A 27087-nucleotide genomic window follows, 5' to 3' on the forward strand; every position below is an offset into this window, starting at 1 on the left:
TCGTTTTTCACGTCCCCAGTTTGGTGATTTTTATTAAATAATACAACGCAGTAAAACGACAAAAAACTCATATCGCGGCTTTTGCTCCTTAAAATCAAACCTTTATCATATCTCATTGACGTATAGTTTATCCGGTGAGAGATTGGGATATTTCGACAGTTGACATATAGGTTGGTAGCAAATTATGCTACAAAATACACTAAAAACACTAAATTCCTACGCGAAATGGGTTGACAGGGTTGTCAGTAACTGGGGTTATTTTGTTATTTTAAATTTCGCGCGTTTGGTACACTTTTTATCGCGTAGATTTAGTGACTTTTCTGTCATTCAATCTCTCACCGTACAAACTATACCTACATTTAAAAAATTGAAACTCTGGATGATAAAACATATTTTTCCACCGTGTTCAAATATTGATTTTTTCTCAAAACGAATAGTTCGATTTTAAAAAGAATTGGTGACGTCACGGCGTTGCCGTGGTTACTTACATAAACAACCAGACCCTTCGGTAGTTTTTGGAAAAATTACCCCCAGCGCGGTAAATTCAAAAATTGTTTGTCAAATATCATTGATAAAAGACGACAGTATTTAAATGACTGGACATTCCATTACCCAACCGATTACCTTCAAAGATAAGAGTTCGTAAGCATATTTCAGTTGAGATTCATAACAATTGCCAGCATGTTATCAAGTGATATTTTTCATTTTGTAAAATGTTTCGCTGGTCCGAAAAAAATCGTAAGTAGTTTTTTAATAAAACTAAGGTTGTTGTCTTCAATGACTGGCATTTTAGAATGATTTTAAATACATTTACACATGTGCCGCTCGCGCCGCTCAAGTTTCTTTCAAATTATCTGACATTGGTGAAGGGATAAGAGAAGTTACAGTGAAGGAATGGTTTGTAAAAGTTGGTGACAAAGTCTCCCAATTCGATGAAATTTGCGAAGTGCAAAGTGATAAAGCGTCGGTTACCATAACGAGTAGATATGACGGAATTATTAAGAAATTACATCACAAAATTGATGATATTGCTCTGGTTGGAAAGCCTCTGGTGGACATCGAAACGGACAGTGTAGAAACTGAAGAACCCGTCAAGATTGAAAAAACTGAAGAAAAAAAAGTGCCGCTGAAGACAGAAATTCCGCCAGAAACCGTGGACGACCGACCAAAATCGGACGTAATATGTATCCCGTCGGTTAGAAGACTTGCAAAAGAATACAAAGTAGGTACGTCTTTTAAAATTTTTCACCTTGATAAACCTGAATTTTGCAGATTGATTTGACGAAGGTTAAACCAACTGGAAAAGACGGTCGGATTCTTAAAGAAGATGTCTTAAGGTACCTTCAGATGAAAAACGAACAACCACAAGTGGATCTCACTCATGACAAAACCGAACAAATTAAAGGCTTCCAAAAGGCCATGGTCAAGACTATGACTGCTTCTTTGGTAAGAATTCCATCGCGTGTACAAAAATCTAACTACTTCTTGTAGAGAATCCCTCATTTCAACTACGGTGACGAAATAGAAGTATCAAATTTATCAAAACTCAGGAACACGTTGAGAACCATATCAAAATTCCATGAAACCAAAATCTCTTTCATGCCCTTTTTGATCAAAGCCGCTTCGAACGCCTTACAGCGCTTCCCTGTGTTAAACTCTACAGTCGACGAAAACTGTGAGAATTTGACTTACAGAACGTCGCACAATATTGGCGTCGCGATGGACACTAACGCCGGACTAGCTGTCCCTGTCATAAAAAACGTACAAAACCTAAGTATTCTAGAAATCCACGACGAACTCAGCCGATTAATCAAATCCGGTCGCAACGGATCATTTTCAACTCAGGATCTCTCAGATGGAACATTCACAATCTCAAATATCGGTGCTGTAAGTCTAAGACACCCTCACAAAACACGTGTTTTTTTCTGTTTATTTTCAGATCGGTGGGACGTACATGAAACCCGTTATTTTACAGCCACAAGTCGCGATAATTGCGTTCGGGGCATCAAAGGTATATTTCCCAAAAAAGTACAATTTTGTGATTGTTTTTTTAGGCACTGCCCCGATTCGATGAGAGTAATAATATCGTCCCTGTCGAAATTATGAACGTAAGTGCTGCAGCTGACCACAGAATAGTTGATGGGGCCACGATGGCGCGATTTATTCAAAGTATGAAGAAGCAAATACAAGATCCCTACTTATTGTTCCTAAATTTATCGTAAAACAATACTGTTGTTGATTGTTTAAACGGGTTATTTGTGACTTTGTTATCATTAAATTTGTTTAATTTGGTTTATCTTTCATTGGCGTAACGTGACCTCGGGGTTTAAGATAAGGGCTGTGATGCAGTGACGCAAGATTTATTAGAGGGACAAAAAAGTTGATAGCGCTGTGGTGATTTTTGTGGCGTAAATGAAATTGGACTCACGTTTAGTGGATGGCATGGAAGACTTCAAGTTACGTAGTCCGGTTGACGGGAAATCTGCAAAGAAATAATTTTTCAATTAGCATATTGGTCATTGATTCGTCTAATCTTACATTAAAAAAATCTGAAAAGCCTTCAAGCGATTTTAGGGCCTTCAATAAAACATGAGATGGACGTTTTGGTTTATTGCTTCTTTTTACACATTTTAATACAGGAGCAGACTTATTTTACAAGATTTTCTAACGAATATTACATCATCAAAACAATACAAAGAGGCATTGTTAATCACAGAACTATCTTCGTTTTTCAACATATAAATGCAAATCACACTAGTTATATAAATAGCACTTTTTCTCTATACATTCAACACTTATCATGCACGGTAAATCTTTAAGCGGATTTTAGTTTGGAAAACTAATCTAATTCTAACATTCAAGTACGTTTTAAGTATGTGATGTTCAGAATGCTCCAAGGAATGTAAAGTTAATGGCCAATTAATTTATTATAATTACACTAAAGCACATTGAGCACGATTATATAAATATATTAAAAAGAACCAATTTTCCTTTTAGTAATAAAATTGCAATATAAAAATAATTTAAAGTAGCCACAGAAAAAACGCCACATCGTGCTCATTTTCTGGCCATCATTTGACACTCATTTATTTGGTTTTTGGCAGCACTTGGTCTTCTATGAATGACTTCAACTGAGCATAGGCATGCTCTAGATTGTCGTTAATTACAATGAAATCAAAATTGTCTTCAGTACCTACAATAAACTCATTATAATTTCAATCTAATTGATTGTAAAAAACTGTTTACCATATTCAAGTTCTTCAGTTGCAATTTTCAATCTAGTGTTCAAACTATCCTCTGACTCTGTTTTTCGAGCTGTTAGTCTGTTCTTCAACTCATCAACAGATGGTGGTTTTATGAAGACATAGACGGGTTTTAAGTCTGTTTCTTTGACTTGTTTTACTCCTTGGACGTCAATATCCAGAACACAGATTTTTCCTTGTTTTTTTACAGCTTCAACTGCAGCTTTACTAGTTCCATACATGTTACCACAAAAAATAGCATTCTCAATGAATTTCCCTTCTTCTACTCCTTTTTTCATTTCATCACAATTCGTGAAATGGTAGTGCTGCCCGTTTACCTCCCCAGGCCGTGGAGTTCTAGTTGTATGACTGATACTAAACCCAAACTTATCAGGAAAATCTGCCATCATTTTCTTTACAAGAGTACTTTTCCCAGACCCTGAAGGACCACAAAGGACCAAAGTACATGAATTAGCCATCACGGCCAAACCTGCAATTACCTCGTCAGTACAACGCTCAAACTCTTAGACCTGTCTCAAAAAATCACCAACCTCTCCTAATGAAGAAAATGATGAATAATAAATAATACTAAAGAGAAAAATTAATGAAATAAGTAATAACAAAGTAGTCAACCTGTAAACACGTGCAGAGGCAAAAAACACCCTCAGGCGTGGAGACTATTCGTGGTAGAGCACAATTAATTTGATTTAAATTTTGAGGTTAAGTGGTGGTTTCGCTGGATCACGCCAGACGTCACTTCTGATTACAGATTCCTGTAATCTTCCCTTGCGTTTGACAGATGTTTGACAGTGACAGCTGTCAACCTGTCAACGTTTTTTTGATGTCAACGTGATTACATTTTATGAAATCGCTTAAATTGGGACCATGAACGTCCCTTTATGTCCATTCTGCGGAAATTTATTGTTTGTCCAGGAAACTCTCGGTACGAACGCCTTCACTTGCAGAACTTGCCCCATATCATTTCCCATTCGGCGTAAAATTTCCCGTCGCAGTTACTACCAAGTCAAGGTAAGTGTTGAATCAACAAAGCACTTTTAGTTTATCTTAACTTTTAGAGCGTTGATGATGTCCTGGGGGGTGAAGACGCATGGAAGCATTGTGACGTGACAGCAGAAACGTGCCCTGAATGTAGATATCCGCGAGCATATTTCCTTCAAGTTCAAACAAGATCAGCTGATGAGCCTATGACAAATTTCTACCGTTGTTGTAACCCCGAATGTGCACACAACTGGCGTGAATAAACAGCACAAATGCGTTTTTTGACGCCACTCAAAAAACTGTTTGAGAATCAAGTTTCTATGGCATTACACGTCCCTATTAAGGATCACGGGGCGGAAAATTTAGCTGTAGAACTACTGAAGAGTGGCGGAGTGATCGCGGTGCCTACAGACACAGTTTACGGTCTCGCGTGTGACGCAACGAACCTAACCTCAATCAATCGTCTCTACGCTATCAAGTGCAGAAACGAAGAAAAACCAGTCGCGATCTGTCTTTGTAAAGTCAGTGAAGTGACGACGTGGGCGAAAGTTGAACATTTACCGAAAGGTTTGCTTGAGGCGCTTTTACCAGGACCTGTTACCTTAGTCCTGAATTGCGCAAATAAACTTGATAAGTCGCTTAGTTTCCACGGAAAAGTCGGGATTAGAATCCCTGACTACCACTTTATCAGGGCTCTAGCTGGGGGGTTAAAACGCCCTTTGGCTCTGACAAGCGCTAACGTTAGCAACGAGCCCAGTTCTTTGACCGTCGGCGAATTCAAAGCCTTGTGGGGCAAACTGGGGGCGGTTTTTGATGGTGGTAACTTGGGGGATGATGATTTAAAGAGACGTGCTTCCACCGTTGTTGACTTGTCAGAATTTGGAATTTTTACTATAATAAGACAAGGCGTTGCCGCATCAAGGACAATAGAAGTTCTACATAAATTTGGTTTAATTAATAAACATGAATAAGTTGTTTAAAAGTGTTCAGTCTTCAACTTCTAATAAAGACAGTTTAATTAAAAAATCGATAACTACGCAGTTATCGAATAGTGTTAAGGCTATACAGTACTGTGGGATTGAAGAGAATGAGCTCAACAAGGCGGAGGATGTTAACGAGGCTTCTAATACTTTATGCATGATAATTGAGGCGATTTTCCTCCATGGGTTGAAGGACTCGTTGAGCAGAAGATTCAAGAGAGCGATTGCAGACGTTGACGAGAGACCAGAACCCAGTTTTTGGTCTCCTCTTCTTGTCATATCGCATCGACAAATCATTGATCAGGTAGCTCATCTCAACGACGCTTTTCTTCATTTTAATAATAATTTTCCAGATTCTGCACCTCTCTCAAATCACAACAGAAGTAGGTCAATGCCGCGCCTGGATCCGTTTGGCCCTCAATGATTGTCTCCTGTCATCTTATCTAATGACAATGCGTCGCGATCCTGGTGCCCTCAAGTCCTTCTACCGTCCAACAGCTTACGTCAGAGACAGCGATCTCGTAGAAGTAGCCCAAAGACTTATCGAAGGCGTCGAAGCCTTCAAATCCTTCACTCTTCCTTGCAACTCCAGCCTTTTAAATACCTGGCAATTACCTAGTCTTTACCTCGCCGGTATTTGGGCTCCAACTCTCAAAACCTGTCCAGTCGCCCCTTGTGATGATGTCGCTCAAATGGTTGACGAACTTAAAGTTCCAGAAAGTAACTCGGAAACGTGTTCGCTAAGTTCAGCAATGTCAATAACTTCCCAAAATTCCGGACTTCGTCAGATGGTTGCTTTGAACGAAGATGAAGCTTTGAAGATCATTTTAGCCAAACACAAAGATGTTAAAGTGGAGCCGGTGGAAAAAACCGCGGAGTTGAAATCTCCAGATGAAAGCGAAGAGAACAACGATTCTGAGAACGTCAACTACAACTTAGGAAACTCCTTGAATAGACGAACGGGGTGGTCGTTTGATGAGAGTCAAGTTGAAGAAGGCGCGACGTGTACGGAGGAGATGACACCACCCAAAAAACCTCCAGAGCCGAAATCCATGGAGGGTAGTTTTAACGCTTTGATTGAAAGTTACAATATGTTAAGTGGGAGTTATATTAAAACTCCGGATCTAAGGGAAGTTTGGCAGAAGTTTGAGGACCAAAGTATCGCAGAGTCAGACTCTCCTAACAATAACAATGTAATAATTTATCACGCACATTATTTTTTCTAGTTGTTATTTTCAGTTGGGACGCTCTAATTCATACAGTGAGAACATTGACGTTGTTCTGACAAAAACCACAACTTCGTTGGCGACACAAATTGGTAAAATTTGTAAGGAGCAAGGGTTGGATCACCAAAATTATGAATGCGCAGGGTGTAAACATCCCTTGGGTGTAACAGTGAAGCCAAGGTACCCTTCATCACTGTTTTACTTCGATTAACACAGTTTTGTAGAGTTTGTGCTTTCACTGGGGAATATTTCTGTGACTCTTGTATGAGCGAAGACGAGATTCATATTCCGGCCCGGATTATCCACAATTGGGATTTTAAGTTATATCCGGTGTCTCAAAAAGCCTTCAATTATATCAATGAGGTGAAAGATCACCCCACCATTGATTTCAAAGTTAGTTTACTTTATATTAGCGTAATAAAAAGATAATTGCGAACTTACCATTTCATGAAGCCGTTTTTACTAACTACATCACAGAACTTTGAACAAATATTTGATGCACTTTCGCGGAAACTTAATATTTATATACTCCGATAACGACAGTCTCGTGACAATGCAGTAAAGCGACTAACAATGTTTAGGTAACAAATTGGGTTTGACGAACAAAAAACGGTTTTTTGTTGGAGCAATTATCTTATCAAGTTTTTGTTTCGGAATTGAAACAAATCCAATTCTCGTTTTCAGGTATTGAATCCTTTTATTTATGGCGTCGTTGAAGAAATGGCGCAGCTTCAAATCCTCCGAAACCAACTAAACTTCCTACGAGCTTATTTATACACGTGCCGAGAACCGATAATTGAACAATTACAGAAACAAATGTGGCCCCGTGAATACATGTATGAACACGTGCATCAGTATTCAATTTCGGTACTTTCCCTCATGGCATTGAATTTTTTTAAACGATTTCTTTCGTAGGATTTGTCTGAAATTTCCACAGGGTCTTTGGCGCAGCATTTGCAGTCGGTGGTTACGTTCGGCAAAGAACACGTCGTCGGATGTTGGCTGTGTAGTCAAAAAGGTTTTGTTTGCGAAGTTTGCGACAAACCTAAGGCGCTTTTTCCATTCGATGTCGAACATATTTATCGCGTAAGTTGTTTATTTTTTTATTGTTTTTTTTTGTTTACGTTTTTTTTTCAGTGTGATGTTTGCAACGCGGTGTATCATAAAGGATGCCTTAATTCATCAAAACCGTGTCCAAAGTGTAAAAGGAGAAAGGAGAGGGAAGATTTACCTCTTCTTGGTGCTACAGTTGAATGAGTTGTGAATTGTTTTTAAATACACGTAATTTTGCATCAGTTTTTTTTTTCTGTAGTGAAAGTACCTTTAATCGGAAGTGAGTCTATTAATTACAAATATACAAATATAAAAATTAAATAAAAAAGACAAACAATTAGCCAACAATGGAATGTAATTTGAATTAGTGATCAGATAATTTGGTCCCTACAAAACTACAAACGGTTACTTTCATCTACTCTATAACACGTTAAAATGACATAAAACTAAATATGACACACTGTTAACATTATACTATTAAAACATTTAACAAGTAACTACTTAAGATTAGTAGTTTTAGTATCAGTTAAGGCACGATGACTGCTTCGTAGAGGCAAGGGCGAAGATGGGGTTTTTGGGCTCGCGGGTTTTGATTTTTTTCTCCCAAATCCTTGAATATTCCTCTGATGAGCATAAAGTAATACTCCGATATGTCTATGACCCGCTTCCATTGCGATCTTAAGCGCGGTACTTCCATCCTTAAAAAAAAACGATGATATTTTCACCAACTTCCAACATTTGACTCTTACCACATCGGTAATACTGGAGTCACAGTCCGGTTGACTCAAGAAGTGTTTAACAATTTCGAAATGACCGTGTTCGGCAGCACACATCAAAGCGGTGCTACCATCTTCGTCTTGGATGTTAATATCAGCACCTGCTTCTAGTAACATTTTCACCATGTCTAGTCTACCATGGCTCACAGCCAACATAAGAGCAGTCTGACCATGCTGTAATATTAAAATAATAAAAGCAAATAACTATGGAAGTTTACCTGTTTCGCTCGGATATTAACATCAGCTAATTGGAAGAGCCTTCGTACAACATTGGCGTGTGTTTGGGACCTGACTTCTGCCAAAGATACCAACATGACACTTGTATAGCCAGCCTTATTCGGTTTATTAATATCACAAACTTTTGAATCGAGGAGGATGGAAACGACGTCAAAGTTACCGTGAGATACAGCGTAATGCATTGCCGTATTGCCGCTTTCATCGGTCATATTGACTACGTATTGCAGGAGAACTGAAGACACCTCTTCAAAAGCATCTAAATAATCTTCAACGTCTAACGGATTAGCTGTGAAAAGACTCGAAATTTTAAACCATTCTTGTTGGACTATATTAACTGCATTGTGATTCTTCTGGTTTTTGTTTTGGTTTGTTTGGCTTTTATGGAGGGAGTCGTTAAGTACTTTCATCGCACCTTGCATTTCTTTACTTGGCACAGCTCTGAAACAAAAACAAAAGGGTTTATTTCGCAGTCTTCATTTGTGCGGCTTTGCCCTTGACCAGTCTTATGTAAGCGTTGCTAATAAAATGGAAATATCCGATCGTTAACATCGGCAGACAATTAAGTTGTTAGTCTCTGGTACTTTGAACACAATTAATGAGGCACCAAAACGAAATTTCGCCTTCACTTACTTTTTCCTGTGTACTTGAGCTGCCGAGGGGTTGAAAAGGGCTGTTTCCGGCAATGGCAGTGTAGTTTCTTGCACTTGGACTTTCGTAGGAGGACTATTATTAACCCCATTTTGAGCAGTGTTAACTTCAGGGAACTTGAAGTTCTGTTTGACCTTATCTAGCGGACTCGGCAGTTCTTTTGTTGGTGATTTCGGTGATAAATCAAGCCCAGACAACCTGAACCAGAAAAAATAAAAAAATTACATAATATATTATTTTACCTCGTCAAAAGTATATGTTGATGCATGTAAGAGCAATGGGCATTTTGATTACACTCTTTTGAACTTAACATCCGGTTGCAAACAAAATCAAAGCATATTATTTAAGCGGGTGAAACGTTTTGTTTTGGTTGTATTATCGATAGTAATAGGGGTTGAAAGCGCAGGCGCTGAGTCATTAATTGATTGGAACACAACTGCCCTTCTGGCACAGATTTCAAGGACGAAAAGTTTTCGCATTAAACTTAACGAGCAATTTAGTAAGAAAAAGGCAAGGCAGAGTGGGAAATTGTGGCTGCGACAGACTCAATGAGAGTAATAATAACCGCGAGAGAAACCACAGTTTGGACTGGAAAACTCATTTCGCAATTATGCAAAGCAAATGGTTTTACTGGGACTAAACTCCCTTAGCTAATTCCAGTTTAAACGACAAAAAGGTTATTATGCCAATTACTTTTTAAGAAGTGGTTTGTTTACCCCAAAACTTTTTTAGATTTAAGAGCGCTCATTTAAACGTTCCGGCTAAATTTATGTGAACGCGAGCGTATATTTAGAAATATCATCAATTTTTCTTTTATCTTCGTGTACAAAAATAAATCAAGACCTGAAACTCAACACCAAAGAATTGGAGACAGTGGGTGTGTCAAAAGCTCGTTAAAGCCAGGCATTAAGTAATTAGCCGCTGGTGTCTTCTTAAATCAATCGAATTTTTTCTACTCATAACTATTTTTTGAATCTACCTACCCCAGAGTTGAAGAAACCGGCGATTTTTCCGTCGGCGAAGAGTATATTTTCGTATAAGTATCCTGTCGTCTGAACTTTCTATTTTCTACAGGTGTTGTAGGTATTTGCGGCCTCGGAATCTTGGAAGGTGCAGGACTTCCATCTTTCTTCGCAATTTCCTCTTTTTCTCGATTTGTACACTTCACACAAACGTTCTTTTCGGTATCCAAAGTATTGCAACCAGCGTTGGTGGTCTCAGGTTTACGTTCTTTGGCCTCGCAGGCGACATGCCTGCTGATGGAATTAATCAGATCTTTGGTATCGGTATCTTTCGAAACGGAGTTGTTCTCGTATTGTGTATTTTTATTTATTGATTTCGTTTCGCATTGACATCCTTTGGAGGCTGTTTTATTCTCACTCTGGCACGCCTTGCTGACGCCATTTGGCTCATATTGCGATGCTTTTGTTACACCGTTCATTGGTTCGTACTGACAGGCAACAGTCCGATTTCTTGAAGTGAAGTTCAGTCGATCGTCTCCTAAATTGAACGATTTGCTTCTGGGACCCATGAGGGACGCCAAAGACACGGGACTTAGGTGGGCATCTTCGCTGCTGTCACCTCCTACACCTATACTACACTTAAAAACATTGCATTTCTCACAAATAACATCACTGATGGTGTCATCCGACGTGCCTACATTGTAAACTTCCACATTTTTTTGAACACTGAAGTCTTTGCACTTGGGGAAAGCCGCCACACTTGCGTGAGCGAAATACTTTTTATTTTCAGTCGTCTGCGTTGAAGTCTCCAATTTTGGAACAGCAGGTTTTGCGACAGTTTGACTAGCAATCCCTCGGGATTCTTTACCGGGAGTCTGGGTCGATCTAGAGACATTCTTCTGACTGTTGGCCAAATTTTGGCTATTCATAAATTTAATTTTCTCGTTGAACCATTTATCTACTGGTGCGTCTTCGAAAGTCGTTGTTGATACAGTCTTCGTGTTCGGATTTTGATGACCTACTCCAACATTCCTTGTTAAGACACCACAATTAACACCGAAATCTTTCCGTGGTGGCGGCGGAGGCGGCTCTTTTTTACCATCCAATTTATCGATGTTTGTAAAAGATTGAGATTTCATGCGGTTATTGGGAAAAATTCTAATATAATTAGCGTTGATATTATTCTGCGTTTCTTCAGTTTTCAGTTGGAGGAGGAGTCGCCGGTTTTCTTCTTTCAGCGACACGAGTTGATCCTACGGAAAAACACGTTTCTCAATTAAAACTTTACTTTTGACCGGTTTTTCTTCAACGTGTGTAATAGCAACTAATTATTTTACTAGAAAGTTTTTTGATTGCCAAATAATTGAATGAACATGAAGGAGCACGTCGATTGTCGTGCAAACTCTTTGTTCTTTTACAAAAAAAAAAAACACCAATCAATATAGTGTGACTCACTACGTGTCAAATGAACTGAAACTTGCTTTGCATGTTTGCTATTTCTCAGAATGGGATTTCAGTACAATTACACAGATCGATTGAAATTAACTTGAGCAGTTGTGAAATTATTGTGATTCGTAGATTGATAAGAATCTGACTGGAAGTTGGACGAATTCTTTAAAATTGAAATTTTGCTGCCCGGGCGAAATTTGGCGCGAAACTAAAATCTTAAAATTAATTATTCGTCCAACCAATTTGTATTGACCCAATACTATAACCTTGCTAATTGAGAAAATTGAAAAGAGCGGAAGGTTAATCGCTGCGACGCAATTAATATGAAAATAGCTTTCTGGAAGTTCATAAAAACGTTTAAGTTTTTCATCAATGAAACTACCGATTTGTCCACCCCTGAACCCGGAAAATCATTTTCTGATTGCTTCACGAACAGGTTCGTTGACATCGCCTATTCTATATTTACTTGAATATGCAATCAATAAGGAAAATTCACAGAACATTAATTTTCGAACATTTTAATTGATAGTGCTCAAAATATGAAATCAAGGTAAAAACTGTGGGTAAGTGATAAGCGCGTTTACGAAATAAATAAATAAATAAGTAAATAAATAAATATGAAATAAGTACTGTTAACTTACTCAGCCGCCGGTGCAGCGGTCACACTTATATTGACGTGTGTCGTTTAGGTTTGCTTGAAACAATGGAAATGTCAGAAAATCAGTCACGACAAAACAAAGGCAATTTCCGACTAAAAGCTTCACCGATAGAGAACCCTAAAAACCGACTCAATATCCTTGCAATATTAAACACCTGACCACGTGTTCGGGAGTTCAGGTTTAGAAAACAAACTTTCTTGAACATCGTAAAAATACGAAAAAATCAATAAAATGTGTTTTAAAATGTTAATTAAGTTCTACGCACTATGATCAATAAAGGCGCAACTTGTTGGCAAAATAACTTGAATGATAGCCGTTATCAATCGATTATATGCGAAGTAGGTGCCTCAAATGGAATGGAAGTACCGTTTGAAAGGAAACCGTGTGAAAAACTATCTTTCATCTCAGTTTAGCGCACTTAATTCAGCGGAAACAGGAAGCGCTCTATTGATTACACTTGGCAAAATGTACGTACCTTCAGTTGCGGTATGAGTTTAACTTGATCTTCGAGATTCCTTGTCCTTTCTAAGCTGATTGCCATTTGTTCTCTGATGCTTTGTAGTGCTAAAGGGCTCAATCCGCATGACTCTATACTGACCGTGTCGAAGTCGCGGTTCGCTGTTTCAGGTAACACCGTCATACTGGAGCCAGACGTCGAAGACATCGATGAGTTCGATGGAACTCTTTTGATGGTCTCTGGACATAACAAAGTTCGGTCAAAACATCGCACCCATATACAATAAAAGTTTTCTGATAACTTTGGATCAATGTAAATGACTTTATCTATATAAATAATTAGCGTACGAATCGCGACGTAACAACACATCAACACTGAAACACAAATACGGTACAAGTCCACCCGTTCCATGTCACTCATTACGAGCTTCCTATATCACTTTATTTTCAAATACTCGGTGTATTGTTTCGTACATTGTATATCTACAAAATAAAACTATTTAACTCAGACAGGAAAGTTGTAAAGTTAGCCAGGTATAACCAACGCGCGGCTGCGCACAATCCGAAGAATTATCTCGCGAAGAATCAAAAGTGGAAGGGCCGTTGCGGCTTTCTTTTGTTACGTCGAATTATCATTAATATCTGCATTACCATAACTGTATCCACACAGTTACGCAAAAACGATGAAACAATGAGCCTCCAGCTCGTGCGAACCAAGTTTCCCGCGTTATCACCGACACACTTCAGTTCAAAAATACGCGCTTCAGTACACACTGTCAATATTTACAATCGACAAACAAAATCTCAATGTCACAGCCCAAGAAAACCTCATAAAGGTTGCAATCAATTGACATTCTAAATAGTTAATAACCAATTTTCTTGACTTACTCAATATTTTATCACATTTTTTCTCATTAGCACTGCTTGTGTCAACGCTTTTTAAGGACATGTCTTTATAATTGAAATTAACGCTCTTACTGTACTTAGCAATTATGAAATGCATTGTATATCCGATTTATCATACGAGAAGGAGGGGCAGGAATGGAAACCTTTTTGTATTCACGATTATTGGCAATGTGGAAAGTTATCACGTTATCAGATAATCGAGGAAGATACCGGAACAAAAAATTATATCGACATCATATCTAGTTTTCTTAGAATTACTCTCTCGATAACTAGATTTCGTTTGATCAGACCATTTTTTGAAAACAATGATCACAATGAAGCCACTGACGACACCTGTAAAATCATTGTAAATTTAATTGAAGTTCGTTGACTTCAATATTTTGATCAATAAATTCACAAACATTAATTTCAGTCACTATGATCAATAATAATAACACAAGTCATCAGTAGTAACGAACAAAAATTTTTCAAGGCCCGGACAAAAAAATTGCAAACCTTTATAAAGACATTCCTATGAATGGGCTTTCATTAAATTCAAGTAATCAACGATATGGACAGGAAACAAGAATAAAAAATTACAATAAAACTCCTCCACCCTCAACCCGGAAAACAATTTTCGGGTTGATTCACGCAGTTCGATGACACCACATTAATTTATTAGAAAATCGATCAATGAAAATCACAATGCTAATTCTGGTTTTGAGTAGTGGGCAATAAATATTTTTTCGAGGCCATTCAACACATAATTTAGTTGTTTTATTAAATAATTACAACTGTGTCGTTAATAAAAACACGATTTCAAAAGATTTAAATAAACCTAGAGAAGTAAACACTTTAAACGTGACAATTCAAAGAGTGAGTTTTCTGAAAAACCAACATTTTCGAATCAGCTATAAAAATATGGTGCGTTTGTAACCTTGTGTTGGTATTGTGGCGTGGGCTGTAAATATTCGCTTTCATCATATTTTTCTAAATGTCGTAAGTTAATCAATTACAAAACACCGAATGTAAAAAAATCGTGTAAACACTAATTTCGGGTCCTGTAATTTTGTGAAAATTTACAAGCAAATATTTATTCACCGGTATTTAATTAATCGTTGAATCACTGAATTTTTTCCGATCATTAATTTGTTCAAAACAGAATGACGCATTGCTTTTAACTCCATTTATCGGTAATTGAAATGATTACAATGAGCATTAATAACAAAATCCAAGGTTTCTTTTTCCGCACTTAATCCTAGAGATCACTAACCTGAAACCGCTGTGACATCTGGTAAATTATTGGATAATTTGTTTTTAGATCGTTGCAAAGTCCTTTCAAAATCAGAGATTGCATCGTCCAAAGCATCCTGGCTTACGGGAAATCGTGTGTTCGTCGTCTGACTTATTTTCGGAGCTTCCTGTTCTTGAATGGGCTAAAAAATGAAACTTCGTTTCCTCTACGTGAGAAAATTACCAACAATACCTTGTAACTTTGCTCTAAAGTGGCTATAACTGGGGGTGTAATTCCCAATAAAACCTCCATGGATTGTCGCTGTCGACGTCGATCTTTACGTCGTTTGATCGATCCTGTTCTGTCAGCTTCTTGACTGACAGATTCACAGTATCGAACGAAGTCAAGATCGATATGGTACCCATATGGGCAACAAGAACAAGTACTGCCATCCCAAATGTACCCTGCAACAACATAACCACATTTAATTAGCTTGTCAGACTTCAAAGATACAAAAATATAAGTCTTCCAAGCAATTAATTCTAATATAGCCTCAAATTACACACTTCTGTGGCTTCTATATTTACGCACAAGTGAAAAACCCTTTGATACCAACGCCTTCATCAATCAGGGAAAGTGAAGTCATTTAAACTCCTACTCTAAATTTAAATTTCATCATTTACCGGTAAATTTAAGAAGTAAATTACTCCAACAACGCCTTGAAACCGACTCCCAAAAACTAACATTTAGAACACGACGCCTTGTTAATTGCTCCCACGATTTTAATTGCGAAATTATCGACAGATGTTATGATTTCCCTTGATAGTTTACACATCGAAATTTTATTAGAAAATAAAATCTCAGTAATATACCAATCATTGCCCAATAAATAAGATTTATTAACCCATCAAGCTTTACAATTGTTTTATTTATTCGCAATTAAAACATAATCATGAGCAGATGTGTAATTGGAAAAAAATGATATACGTTAAATATTTATTGTGTCGGCATCTGGTAATGCGTTCCCACGGTTGCCACAGACGTCACCAAATGTATCTGTCTCGTACAAAATTACATCTGGATGACACAGGTGGAGAAAAGCTCATGAACTCAATTGTATTAAATTTACAGTGTTTGACTTTTCCATTATCTCTACGCTTATAGTTTAGTGCTAATTAACATGTCGAGATTCCACTATATAGCTTAAGTAGTTTGTACGAGTTTCACGTTTACATAACTCAACGAAATGATTCACTTTGTATTCATTTTTTCAATTAAGTTGAGTAAAGACGCAAAAAACTGAATTAGAAGGCGCCGCCAGTCCTATCCAGGTCAAAGCGATTTTCAATCTGTCAATCTACCGAGATGGACTAATAAAACTCTGGAACGTTTAAGTGGATTTTAAAATCTAAAACTCCATCCATTTTGATGGCACCCGTCTGACTTACAAAATGCAAAAAAAATTCATTGTTGTGGAAAAACGATATCAGAGAGCACCCTAATAAATTTTTATTAAAGCACGTGCTATTTACTCATACACGCAGAAGCCAGAATTATCTGATAACGATAAGTTGATAAGACGATAAGACTGAGCGCTGGTAATACTATCAAATAGTTTGAAATGAAAAATATTTGTAAGCAGCTTGCACTGAAAATAGCTGCGTTTTTTCGAATAAAATCGCAGCTGTTCGATGAATTGAGCGATTAATTTTATTTAGAGAAAGTTCTTGTTTCAAATTTGGAGACGTCTGGACTTATGCCTCTTTTTCTTGTCTCCAGAAAAATGATTGATTAGTTTACCGCCTGTCATTCTTTGAGTAATGCAACAAAAATAAAAGTAAAAGTGGAAAGAAAATCCCGTAGTAAAATTAGCCAAGTCAGTGAACTTGAATTCGGAAAGTGATACCAGATTTGGTAAGTGGGCGTTTCTAGAATGATTTTCAAAAGATGTGGCTTTGTAGCCACTCACCCAACCTCATCTCAGTTATTTATACGTGCGACGAATTATTCATTGTAAAGTTATAAATAAACACGAGAAATAAATGAGGACGTTTCTGAACAAACGATTAGAAAGCAATCTCCACACCTGCGTGCATTTTATCCAAATATTGACGACATAGAAGGGGTTAAAAATTACAGCGTGGTCGATAAATTAGATTTATGTTTTAATCATTCGAGAAAGTTGTTCTCTACCTCTAATTTCTAGAAATTTTCACTAGGGCTAAAATTAGACACTCACCATTGTCGTTGGTTCTTAGACTTTGTGAGTACGACATTCTCAGCTATCTTCCAGAATTTGCGGCACTGAAACAAAATTAGATAACTTATCAAAAAAATCAATATCATTGTACGAGTTTCATATGATATTGATAACGTTCGAATTAAAACAGTTTTATTCTCACTCAAGTCATTTACCTAGGCTATTTTTACTTAATGAATGAAGCTATTTAAAATCACATTTTTAATGTTTATTTTCTAGTAGTATAATTAAACTGAAAGGTTGGACACTTTGCTTTTTATTTCCATTTTGGTCTGCACTGGCAAAAGGTCGTTGCTAAAAACTACACACTACTTCTGAAGAAACACGCTAGATAAACATGAAACCATTTAAATTCTGAATTAATCAGTGAGCACTATTGTTGCACGTGTGCAGAATATCTAAATGCTTTGGGTGGTTTTCACTTTGAATATCTATTGTAATCATTAGAGACGTAGCTGAATTCATTGTCTGTTTATTTGTTAGGAAATTGCCTTCTTGCAACATCTGGAGTGCGGTAGCCTAAGAAAAACTGATTAGAGATATTAATGGATTGGGAAGTTTGTACAAGACTCAAATGACACTAACATTAAACATACTTAAATATAGAGCGTTTATGACGATGGAAAATATGCTTCAAAGACAGCCTACGTGTAAAAGTGGCTCCCATAGGTCATCGGGCCCACCACACGAATGTTTTGGATAAACAAAACAGTCCTACGCAGAAGGAAAAATTTGGTACCGTTTTTTCTTCGGGGTTAGTAGAAGAGAATTTATTAGGTAATTAAAGGTGTGACGTAAAACCAACACATAGTACCTTATCAATGTTTATATACTACCAACTGACCCATATTATGTTAGTCATGTTCGTTATTAAATAATTGCCACTTCACGGCATGATAAGTAACTTCCAGAAATATTTTTGTTCAAGTGAACGATGCAAGTGCAGCCGTTGGCGCCAATTTTCCCTCGCCTCCCCTACCTGAGAGGTCAAGTTACGCCACTTACACCTTTTTAACTACCATTCTTAGAAATGCTGGAATTTTTAAAATTTTTGTGGAGAGGAATTATTTTTGTCAGGCAAATTTGCCGTGAGTTTATGACTATAATTGTCGTTATTTGCATAAGTTTACAATAATTCAATATTTGTTGTGTTCCTTTCGGTATTCAACAGGTGAGGCCTCTTGTGAAAATAGCCCTGACTTATAACAATATGTGTTTAAACAAATACCGCTTCTAGCAACAATAACGCAAAAGTTATAAACTTAAATTCTCAACGATTATCATCGCTAAAAATAGCGTTTTGAAAACAGGTATTCATTTAATAAATTATTCAAATACTAACAAAACAACACGCAATTGAAATTTCGAACATTAGCCCTTTGAAATTAACAGATGTGCATAAATATCCAAGGAAATCAACAAAACGCCTACCAAATTCCAAAGAAGTGAACTTTTCAAAAACAACACAAAAAAGCCGCTAATTAAAGTCCAATTGGACAGGATCAACTTTCACTTTTGAAAAATTATCAACGCCATTGTGTTTCCCGACACTTTTAATTTATGAAATTCACAAAATCACATGGCTCATTTGTTTAAATGAGAGTTATGTCAAGTGACACCACGATACTTCTACTCGGAACGAGAACTTTACAGTGACCAACGGATTCTGGTATGAGATCGTCAAAGTACGCATGCGTCCAGCATCTTGCAACAGGTGATTTTTATCTTGGATTTATTTGAATTTCTAGCAACCAAAACAAGGCAAAATAAACAAATAAACTTGGAAGTAGAATAATATTGGCATCGGAGTAGGTTATTTTAAGCAATGAGCACACACACTTAATAGCTACATTTAAATATTTATTAATAAATCTAATACTTCAAATTTGATGTTTCAGTGTCAAGTGTTTTTTTATCAAAAGTACAAAATTGTGAAAATAAAATTTTTTAACTATTTGTACGAAGTTATAAAAAACAACCGCGCATCTGTATTGGTAGCGCCATCTTACATGCACGCTCTAAGGTGGCTAGATCCCTGTATATGTGTCGCTAATTTTGTTTTTTGGCGCGGTTTAGAGTACTTTCAATTCCCTCCAAAACCCAGCGATGTTCAACAATTTCCAGCGCCTCCCATTCTGCCTTCAATTGTGCTTTAATGTCGTTGGGGACCGCTCCCGACATCTGTTCCTCCATTTGCTTATTCTGGTCAGCAGCTACAAGCAATTATAGACTCCAAATTTGGAAATTTCGAATCATTACCGTTGTTTTCTCCCAAGACTAAAGTATATAAACTTCTCAACCCGAAGACGTTCAAAAAATACCAAGAAGCTGAGGAAACCCATGATGCATCCAAATGAACCAACTCTATACCTCTTTGTAACATTGGTTTGAATCTTAAAGTAAGAGGAAAAGGCACTTTGGCTGAAATTTAAAGTGATTGGTAGCTACACCCAATAAGACTACAATTACTTGTAATAAATCCAGAGAACATCCAGTTGATCCAACCGCCGATCACAATCATTGGGAGGACATTAGTCAAGTTGCCTTTTAACATATCCGTCATTAAAGAAGGGTCCATCATGTTTTGCGTCGAAACTGGTCGGCGCCGCGTCAAGTACCCTCCATCTTCCCGATTAAAAGCTTGTTTCCGCATCAAAAATGCCGCTTTCGGTATATATTTGGCATTTTCGCGCAAAATTCGCGCCCTTATTATCATTTGACTAAAACACCACTTTTTACGCTTGATCCACGAATAACCACGTACCTCTCTTGTACTGCATTTCGGTCTTGTTTCTTTTGTCCTGTTATCAGAAGAGAAATATAGTGACGTAAAATTCCTACAAAAAATGTTATCACAGCAATGGGCAAAAATACCCAGCTCCGAATTTGAGGATCAACAATCAAGTCGGCGGACATGGTCTAAGTAACCACAATCAATATTTCAAGGATAAAAAATGAATAAAATCGATTCGATTTCATAGTCGTTTAAAGGGATCTCTAGAAATTGTTAATAATTTATTGGAATTTAGCGGTGGCAATGGTAGAATACGGGGCGCCATCTTGTGGTGGAGCTAGAGCGTGTAGTGGTGGTTGTCTATAGGAGCAAGTTAGGATTACTTCTTTTAAAAACAATAATGAAGATACTAACCACGTGTAAATTTATGATGCTGGTTTTCATATGACAATATATTATGTTCTGTTAAAAAATCTCAGTAAGTTTATATGGCTGTCATTAATTATAAAACAAGGTTTATGATGGGCCAAATGAAGGTTAATCAATTTTCGGAAGAAGTTACAACACTGGCATAATTATGGGAACAGATTTAACGTATAAATATTTATAAAAGAAGCGCTCAAGGCTTTATCTTCTTTTCGGTATTTTTGAGTAGTGTCATTCACTATGATCTTCAGTTCTCCAGTTATTTTATGTCTCCTGGTGCGTCGGTTAATTAATCTGACATTTAAAAATCCGTCTTTCTGTGTAAAAAGCTTAAGGCCTTCGAGGCTTTTTTATTTTTGTAATATTAGGTACTTCGGTTAATGTAAGGATAATCGTATATTGTGGAATTTATGGATATGATAGGATTTAAATCTGGTCTGGATGATGAAAAAAATCTACTATAAAATGAAAAGACGTCAGATCTGCATCCATCAGGTGTTATATTTTTTTAGTTTTTAATCTTTACGACTCAATTATTTTTCGAACTAAAATTTACATAGAATCATGTCGATTCTGTGTATTAGCATCTATAATAAAGCAGTAAATTTGCGCTATAAAATAAGAGAAACGTCGTTACATATTAAAGCCAGGTTTAAACATATTTTTACGAGTTAGTTACTTTGTGGGTTTACGATTTTATGATGACGTCTGAGCGTAATTGATGAGGCGTCAGAAAAAGTCAATAGAACGTACCTGGCTCCAAAATGCATTTTTTGCGTAAACTAATAATTTATGCAGAAATATCTGTAGGATTACGTAAGCTAATTAGGAATGAAGAAAATCTTCTAAGCGCGCCATATAATCATAAATAATTTTGAAGGTCAAGGATTCAGTCCCCAATTTCACTTTTCGGCGAAAAGCGCGTGGTGACTGACTGTGTTAGAGCTATTACCAGACTAAATTCATTCATAGTAAGTGATACAATTTGAACCTGATGAACTGGTTGGGGCATCTTAACCGGTAAATCGCTAAATATTTACTCACTCAATAAAATCACTAGTTTTTCCGGTTGTTAAATGACTTGTTGCACTTGACAGATGTCTAGTTTAGGGTCATATCTCCCTCTGTGAAACACAGGTGTTGATACATTTTACAAATACGAAACGTCGCCTCCGATACTAAATTGTTTATGTATCTGCAATAAATTATAGCAAGTCGTTCTTGGAATTGTTTATACCTAAAACGTTCGAGTCGTAATTAATTAATTTTTTTTTAATAATCAATGGGTGCTGTGTGAACTCGACCAAGATTCTTGAAAAAGAAATTCGAGTAATTGGCGTTCGTAATTACATTAAAAGAATCCACAATTGCAATAAGAAAGAATGGTTGCAAAAAGCACGCAAGATATATCCATTTTTGTTCAGTATGTACGCAATAAAATTTCATGATGGAATTCTTTGTAGTTATCCATCCAACTAAGTATAGCTGTTACAGTTGAGAGCCAACTATATGTTGTAAGAATGTGTATATAGAGGACTAGATCAAGTGGTGATAAGTCGGGTCAGGAAGGGGTCACTTCGACACTTCTAGATCATAATCTGTCGAATTTCACTGCACTAATTTACAGCGTGATTCTGGTGACCTCAGCCAAAAACTTCTTGTCACACTAACGGGGTTAATTGCCATAATGGCAACATGTTCGTGTTGGTAAAAATGCTTCCAATACGCATATGATGTGTGGTAATTATTCACTTTCTAGTTGTAGCAAGGATAGCTTATTTATGGAGTGTCTTTGCGCATTTTATGCACGTTTTTGATTACCTAAATGGCATTAATATTCACTGCAATGGCAAGATATGTGGAAACATTATTTCTATCACTCCTACATTCCGAATAACAGTAATTGATGTCGTTGCAGCAGGACAAATATTTCTACCTCTTAAATTAATTTCGTCCTTCCTTGTAGAAATGTGATGATTATTCACTACTGCAAATTGGAGGAAACTGATATTGGTCGAAAATACCTCCACCAAGACTGCTCGTGTCGCGACTAAAAATAAGTGAAAATGACAGAGATGGGCGGACTGTAAGCAAACAGTCATACCCACATGTTTATCAACTGTAGCTTCAACCAATCGTTATAGTGGTTTTATAATAATTGTGACTTCTCAAAAACTGATTTGTCTAGCGGCTGCATCAACGAATTAATTTATTCTTAAGACATTTTCTCTTTTTATAGGTGTCTCTGTCAAGCTTTAATAAATGTACTTGTTAGATATTTGTTTTATTGTAGGCTCTCTATGATTCATTGGACAGATTTCCTTTAATTAATTTCAATTTTTTCTTTACTAAAAATTATGAGCACTTATTTGATATGCGCATTATAATTAACAAATGTAACGTTCTTGTTAACATTACTTACGCCACTAATTACTTAATTTCAATGATTTACTGACTAGTTCTGGATACAAATTGCTCGATTTACCAAATCTGAATTCTAGGATGAATCTCTAATTATGTTTATTTAGGTTTCCTATAGGATTCAATTCTAATCAAAAACATTTCTGAATGACTGAATATGCATAGAGAAAGTGAACGGGAGCATAGGACCTCTATAATGCCCTTATAAAAAAGCATCAACCACCATTTGTTGAATCAACAAGGGTTGCGTCTTCCAGGGAGGTCGATTATCATCACACCTTTTGATACTGTTATTTTTTACTACAATTGATTTATAGAGATACCGCCGGATTTTCTAGAGGGTGAATATTAACTCTTTACCTCCTTGGATTTCAAGCCACATTTTTCTTTACGGGTGCTCTCTCCCTCAATAAATAAAACAACTTATTTCAACATAAAACAATTCAAACTTGATAAATTCTATGTCTACTTAAACTATAAAATGCGCAAATAGTCTTTTTAGAAAGTTGAAAGTTAAAATACTAACGTATTCTCATTTCCTGGTGACATTTCTGAAACAAAATTATTTAAACTTTGAACACAAAAATTATGTAAATCAATTGCATATATTTATTTATAGATATTGCATGCAATCAGTTTTATTAATCACAGAAAAATCTATTCCTGCATTTGTTGGGTGGAACACAATGCCCGTTACACCAGGAGCTTGAGAGACCAGTTCTGAGTAAAAAATGCGAGTCCGTTTGATTGGCAATCAGGGTGTTTCTCACCCTTTTTCCTTCATTGTTTCTTGGGCTAAAATCGTTAAATTTGGTCTTTCCGCAGGTAGTGTCTATCCCTTGTGATTGTTTCTTTTCTTGTAATTCGAAAAAGGTAGGATAAACGTGTCACCATGCACGGTAAAAATCCTGAAAACGTGTCGGTAAGAAGCGCCCTTATGCAAATAAGGGTCGCGAAACCGGTCAGTGCATAAAAAGCGAGCGCATCTTCAATACCCTTTAAAAATTCACTTGACCATTGCTTAACTCTTTCTACGGAACGAAACTACCCCATTTATCAGTGCTGGACAAAGGACACTCGTGGGAACCCCTTAAAGTGACCCGAAGTTGACCCATGAACCTGGATTGTCTACCCTTAACGGACTGACCAAAACTGGACATACGAGTTTTACTAGTGACACATGTTGCACAGTTTCGTGAGAACTGCGGATGTCCGGTGAAGAATCCAAAACCCGTTGGACTCTATGATGACCATCAAATTTTTCTACCCCGTTCGAGAATTTAGCCGTTTTCTCTTCGTGGGACCTCCAACGGTTGTCAAAACGAACTGGTTTTCCACAAGTGCATGACACGTGGAAGTATTTCGGATTTTGACAGGTATCAGAGTTTTATTGTCCATTAATTTAAGTCGCGGAAATAAAACTTGACACTACTTGCGACATGGTTTTGTGAAATTCTCATGTTGCTAAATTATTGCGGTTGTAGAAAAATTAATGTTTAACAACAACACGACATTTTTATATAGGCTATCTACAAAGTCATTTTTTACAGTTGCTGTAACTGCTATTGTTGTTGTTTTTTTGTTAGTAATTAGCAGTTTGAGCACGCGACCTTTGTTACTATACTCAAAGTGCAAACAGAATTTTGTCTCTTCAAAAAAGACATGGCTGAAATTACTGCCAAAATTCTCAGACAGGAGTCGGTAAAAACTTTGCCAATTATTTACCGGCTTCCAATGGAATAAATGTGCGAAATCAGTTCGGGAATTTCTTTAATTTATATGCTTCCATCGCAATTTCCACAAGCAACCTTGCCACCTTAAATTTACATTATCATCATTGGCCATGACCTTTACTTAATATTCTCTTATCTCTGCATCTGGAAAACTTACAAACGTTAATGTTAGTAATTAATTAACACTAACGACGACTTTATTTTCTTTATCTTCATGAAGAATAATCAGCGCTCAATTTTTTAATGACGCGCTTTAGCATAAATTCAAACTTAAGAAAACTGAATCCAGAATTAACGTCAGCGTAAATTTACTCTCACTGCAAGTTATAATATTAATAAATACCATTCGTTTGATACCTCAATTCAACTTTTAATGAATCTGAATTTAAATTTTTATTTATAGTTCCTAGAACCGTTTCTACGTCATTTCTACCATCATATATCATTGATTGTAATTTTTTTTACAATAATTTGTTAAAATAAGCCATAAATTTTAAAACAATTGGAAGATATGAGGGGGCACTATCTTTCCATCTAACTACTATTTAATTAGCATAATCTCTAGTATTTTCACGCATCACCGCTTAATTAAAATGAACAAACCAAAAGGGATTCTGGTAGTGGTGACGTCATATAATAGCATACGTGGGTGTCTCACCTTTAATAAATCCCAAGTGTGAATAAAATTTAATTATCCATATACCATGTATGTACTTAAATATCTATAATTATAATTAAATATCAACGATGGCGCAGGTACATAAATTTTACACATACCGTACTTTAGACATATTTACAAAACCAAAATGCCACTCCTGAAAAGGAGTATTTTCAACAATATCTCCAGAATTTCCGGCCGTTCTATTGGACGAGCTTTCAGTTATTGAAGGTCTAAATCTTAATTTTTAATTAGCTCTTAATTATAATTGAATAACACAATAACTTAGTTTCCTGCTGTTTTTAAACAAAGTCTAATTTTTATGGAAACTAGTGACCTCAATGCAGAACCAATAGTAATCCGAGAATGGATTGTAAATGTCAACACCTTCTAAGAATCCAAGACGTTAGATCATTGAAACAAAATACTTTTTTTTTCAGATGTTCAAGTGGGATGACTTTATGATATGATTCGGATGATTTTATTGAACACGATTTATGGTGTTCATAGATTATATGCAACCCACTAGAGAAATTTAAATATCGCAGGTGCATTTGGGGTTTAAAAACCAGATTTTGGGTCACAGGTTTTAGGCACGGGGATTTTCCGGAAACCGGAAATGTTTTCGTAATGCATAAGTGTGCATACCTAAGTAACCGTTTCGTCAAAGTATAATTTCTTATTTAAAAAAAATGGAATAGTGTCAATTGCAAGTTAGGGGAAAGTTTGCCAAAAACAACATTTTTCTTGGGTTTGTTCGATATTTTTTTTTGTTACCCATTATTTATAACGTAGATAAAAATTAATAATTATAGCCTGTAAAATAATAATTTTATATACATCTAAGATTATATTAAAGCTGTTGCAATCTTGGTATCAAAAAAGTGCATTTGACATTTTTGTGTTTTTAGAAGGTAGATAAAGCTGGATATTAAAGATTTACGATGAATTGACGAGTCCAAAGAATGATCGTTAAGATCTGGCTATCGCTCTTTTATATATCGAAAGAATAATTCCAACGAATACATTTTAATCACACATACACATTACTTACAATCAGTCATAAAACAATAAATCGTATTGTCAGCCGAAGCGTATCCATTTGAAATATCTTTAGCGGAAATAGACCATGGTAAAAAAGACAGTGGACATACGATGGCTGCTTCTATCCATATAAGCACCCAACGATACCGGCATACAAATGGGCCGTAATGAGCTCAGATATAAGTAAAAAGTAGGCGGGAACATGCCTGAACTCTGCAACAGTCACTTTGGCAACGTCGCTACTTTTCGGCATTCCATTTTGCAATTTGATCGAATTCAGATTCTTATCGAAATATTTTTTATCGTCCCTTCTGGGTAATTATCTGATTATGAATACGGACCAGTTAAGTATCAATAAAGCTCCAGCTGAAAACAAATATTTGATATTTCATGTGGATTTTTATACTTTTGATAACTGGATACCCAGCGGCGTTTATATTTTATACGATCAATTTTATTTAAATTAGTCAGTGTCAGTGTATCTGATCGCGAAGAAGCAGCCGTTCAAAGGAGAAACTGAAACTCCTAAATTTAGTAGTTTTACAGGATAAAGGACGGACAGAAGCTAGCAAGTTATAAAACTTGAATTAATTTTCCCAACAATATCAAATTATCGCCACAGCCACATAACAGGTATAACTATAAATAATAATTTTAATACGATACTGCTATTTTGTGAAACGTGTAATCTATTAACAACCAAGAAAATTTAATAGTACTTTAAAAAAAAAGGATTAATAAGCATCCCATGTATGGGCACATACAACCGGATTGTTTGTACCATTTCATGGATCTACCACCTTCATTGCATACATATGGTTGATAATGACCTGTAACCAATCATTAAATTAAGCATATATTCAAAATTGTGCTTAATTTATTTGCAAAAACTGCATAATCGACTTGTTAATCTTTATTGACTGCTTTAATTTGATCAAGATAATCCGTACTTACTTGTTGGCTAATTTGATAATATGATAATGATGGTTGCAAAATTTTGAGTAT

General features: G+C 36.4%; 7 protein-coding genes across 8 annotated transcripts; 4 read left to right on the top strand and 3 right to left on the bottom strand.

Moving 5' to 3' along the window:
• Positions 1-589: 589 nt before the first annotated feature.
• On the top strand, positions 590-2291 carry Dbct (Dihydrolipoamide branched chain transacylase E2). The gene is made up of 6 exons (XM_088047350.1): positions 590-738; positions 794-1222; positions 1273-1446; positions 1492-1887; positions 1940-2011; positions 2055-2291. Exons 1-6 carry the CDS (start codon positions 682-684, stop codon positions 2220-2222), a joined length of 1296 nt encoding a protein of 431 aa, XP_087903476.1. The 5' UTR covers positions 590-681; the 3' UTR covers positions 2223-2291.
• Positions 2292-2595: 304 nt separating this feature from the next.
• LOC148167162 (uncharacterized) lies at positions 2596-4038 on the bottom strand. 2 transcript variants are annotated; one of them, XM_088048151.1, is made up of 3 exons: positions 3876-4038; positions 3247-3732; positions 2596-3193 (listed from the first exon to the last, which is right to left on the bottom strand). In XM_088048151.1, the coding sequence occupies exons 2-3, from the start codon at positions 3719-3721 to the stop codon at positions 3087-3089; spliced, it is 582 nt and encodes a 193-aa protein (XP_087904277.1). In that variant the 5' UTR covers positions 3722-3732; positions 3876-4038; the 3' UTR covers positions 2596-3086. The 2 variants fall into 2 exon arrangements, with proteins under 2 accessions (XP_087904277.1, XP_087904276.1); XM_088048150.1 differs by having other exon boundaries at positions 3794-4038.
• An 89-nt stretch (positions 4039-4127) lies between these two features.
• Positions 4128-4504, top strand: Polr3K (RNA polymerase III subunit K). The gene is made up of 2 exons (XM_088048152.1): positions 4128-4271; positions 4319-4504. Exons 1-2 carry the CDS (start codon positions 4128-4130, stop codon positions 4502-4504), a joined length of 330 nt encoding a protein of 109 aa, XP_087904278.1.
• A 9-nt stretch (positions 4505-4513) lies between these two features.
• On the top strand, positions 4514-5212 carry Tcs1 (Threonyl-carbamoyl synthesis 1). The gene has a single exon (XM_088048148.1). The coding sequence runs from the start codon at positions 4514-4516 to the stop codon at positions 5210-5212; it is 699 nt and encodes a 232-aa protein (XP_087904274.1).
• On the top strand, positions 5205-7742 carry Plekhm1 (Pleckstrin homology and RUN domain containing M1). The gene is made up of 7 exons (XM_088048146.1): positions 5205-5525; positions 5575-6414; positions 6461-6627; positions 6672-6840; positions 7132-7314; positions 7363-7533; positions 7585-7742. Exons 1-7 carry the CDS (start codon positions 5205-5207, stop codon positions 7702-7704), a joined length of 1971 nt encoding a protein of 656 aa, XP_087904272.1. The 3' UTR covers positions 7705-7742.
• A 217-nt stretch (positions 7743-7959) lies between these two features.
• On the bottom strand, positions 7960-18747 carry LOC148167166 (uncharacterized). Its single transcript, XM_088048145.1, has 10 exons — positions 18498-18747; positions 17046-17110; positions 15059-15270; positions 14846-15008; positions 12707-12927; positions 10145-11376; positions 9144-9359; positions 8495-8951; positions 8250-8450; positions 7960-8198 (listed from the first exon to the last, which is right to left on the bottom strand). The coding sequence occupies exons 2-10, from the start codon at positions 17080-17082 to the stop codon at positions 7998-8000; spliced, it is 2940 nt and encodes a 979-aa protein (XP_087904271.1). The 5' UTR covers positions 17083-17110; positions 18498-18747; the 3' UTR covers positions 7960-7997.
• Positions 18748-19032: 285 nt separating this feature from the next.
• LOC148167167 (ER membrane protein complex subunit 3-like) lies at positions 19033-19988 on the bottom strand. The gene is made up of 4 exons (XM_088048147.1): positions 19831-19988; positions 19536-19786; positions 19326-19487; positions 19033-19279 (listed from the first exon to the last, which is right to left on the bottom strand). Exons 1-4 carry the CDS (start codon positions 19980-19982, stop codon positions 19116-19118), a joined length of 729 nt encoding a protein of 242 aa, XP_087904273.1. The 5' UTR covers positions 19983-19988; the 3' UTR covers positions 19033-19115.
• Between the last annotated feature and the right edge of the window lie 7099 nt (positions 19989-27087).

Source organism: Gnatocerus cornutus, chromosome 10 (assembly GCF_029298725.1).
Source record: "Gnatocerus cornutus isolate USDA-ARS CGAHR chromosome 10, icGnaCorn1.1, whole genome shotgun sequence".
Taxonomy (NCBI): Eukaryota; Metazoa; Arthropoda; class Insecta; order Coleoptera; family Tenebrionidae; genus Gnatocerus; species Gnatocerus cornutus.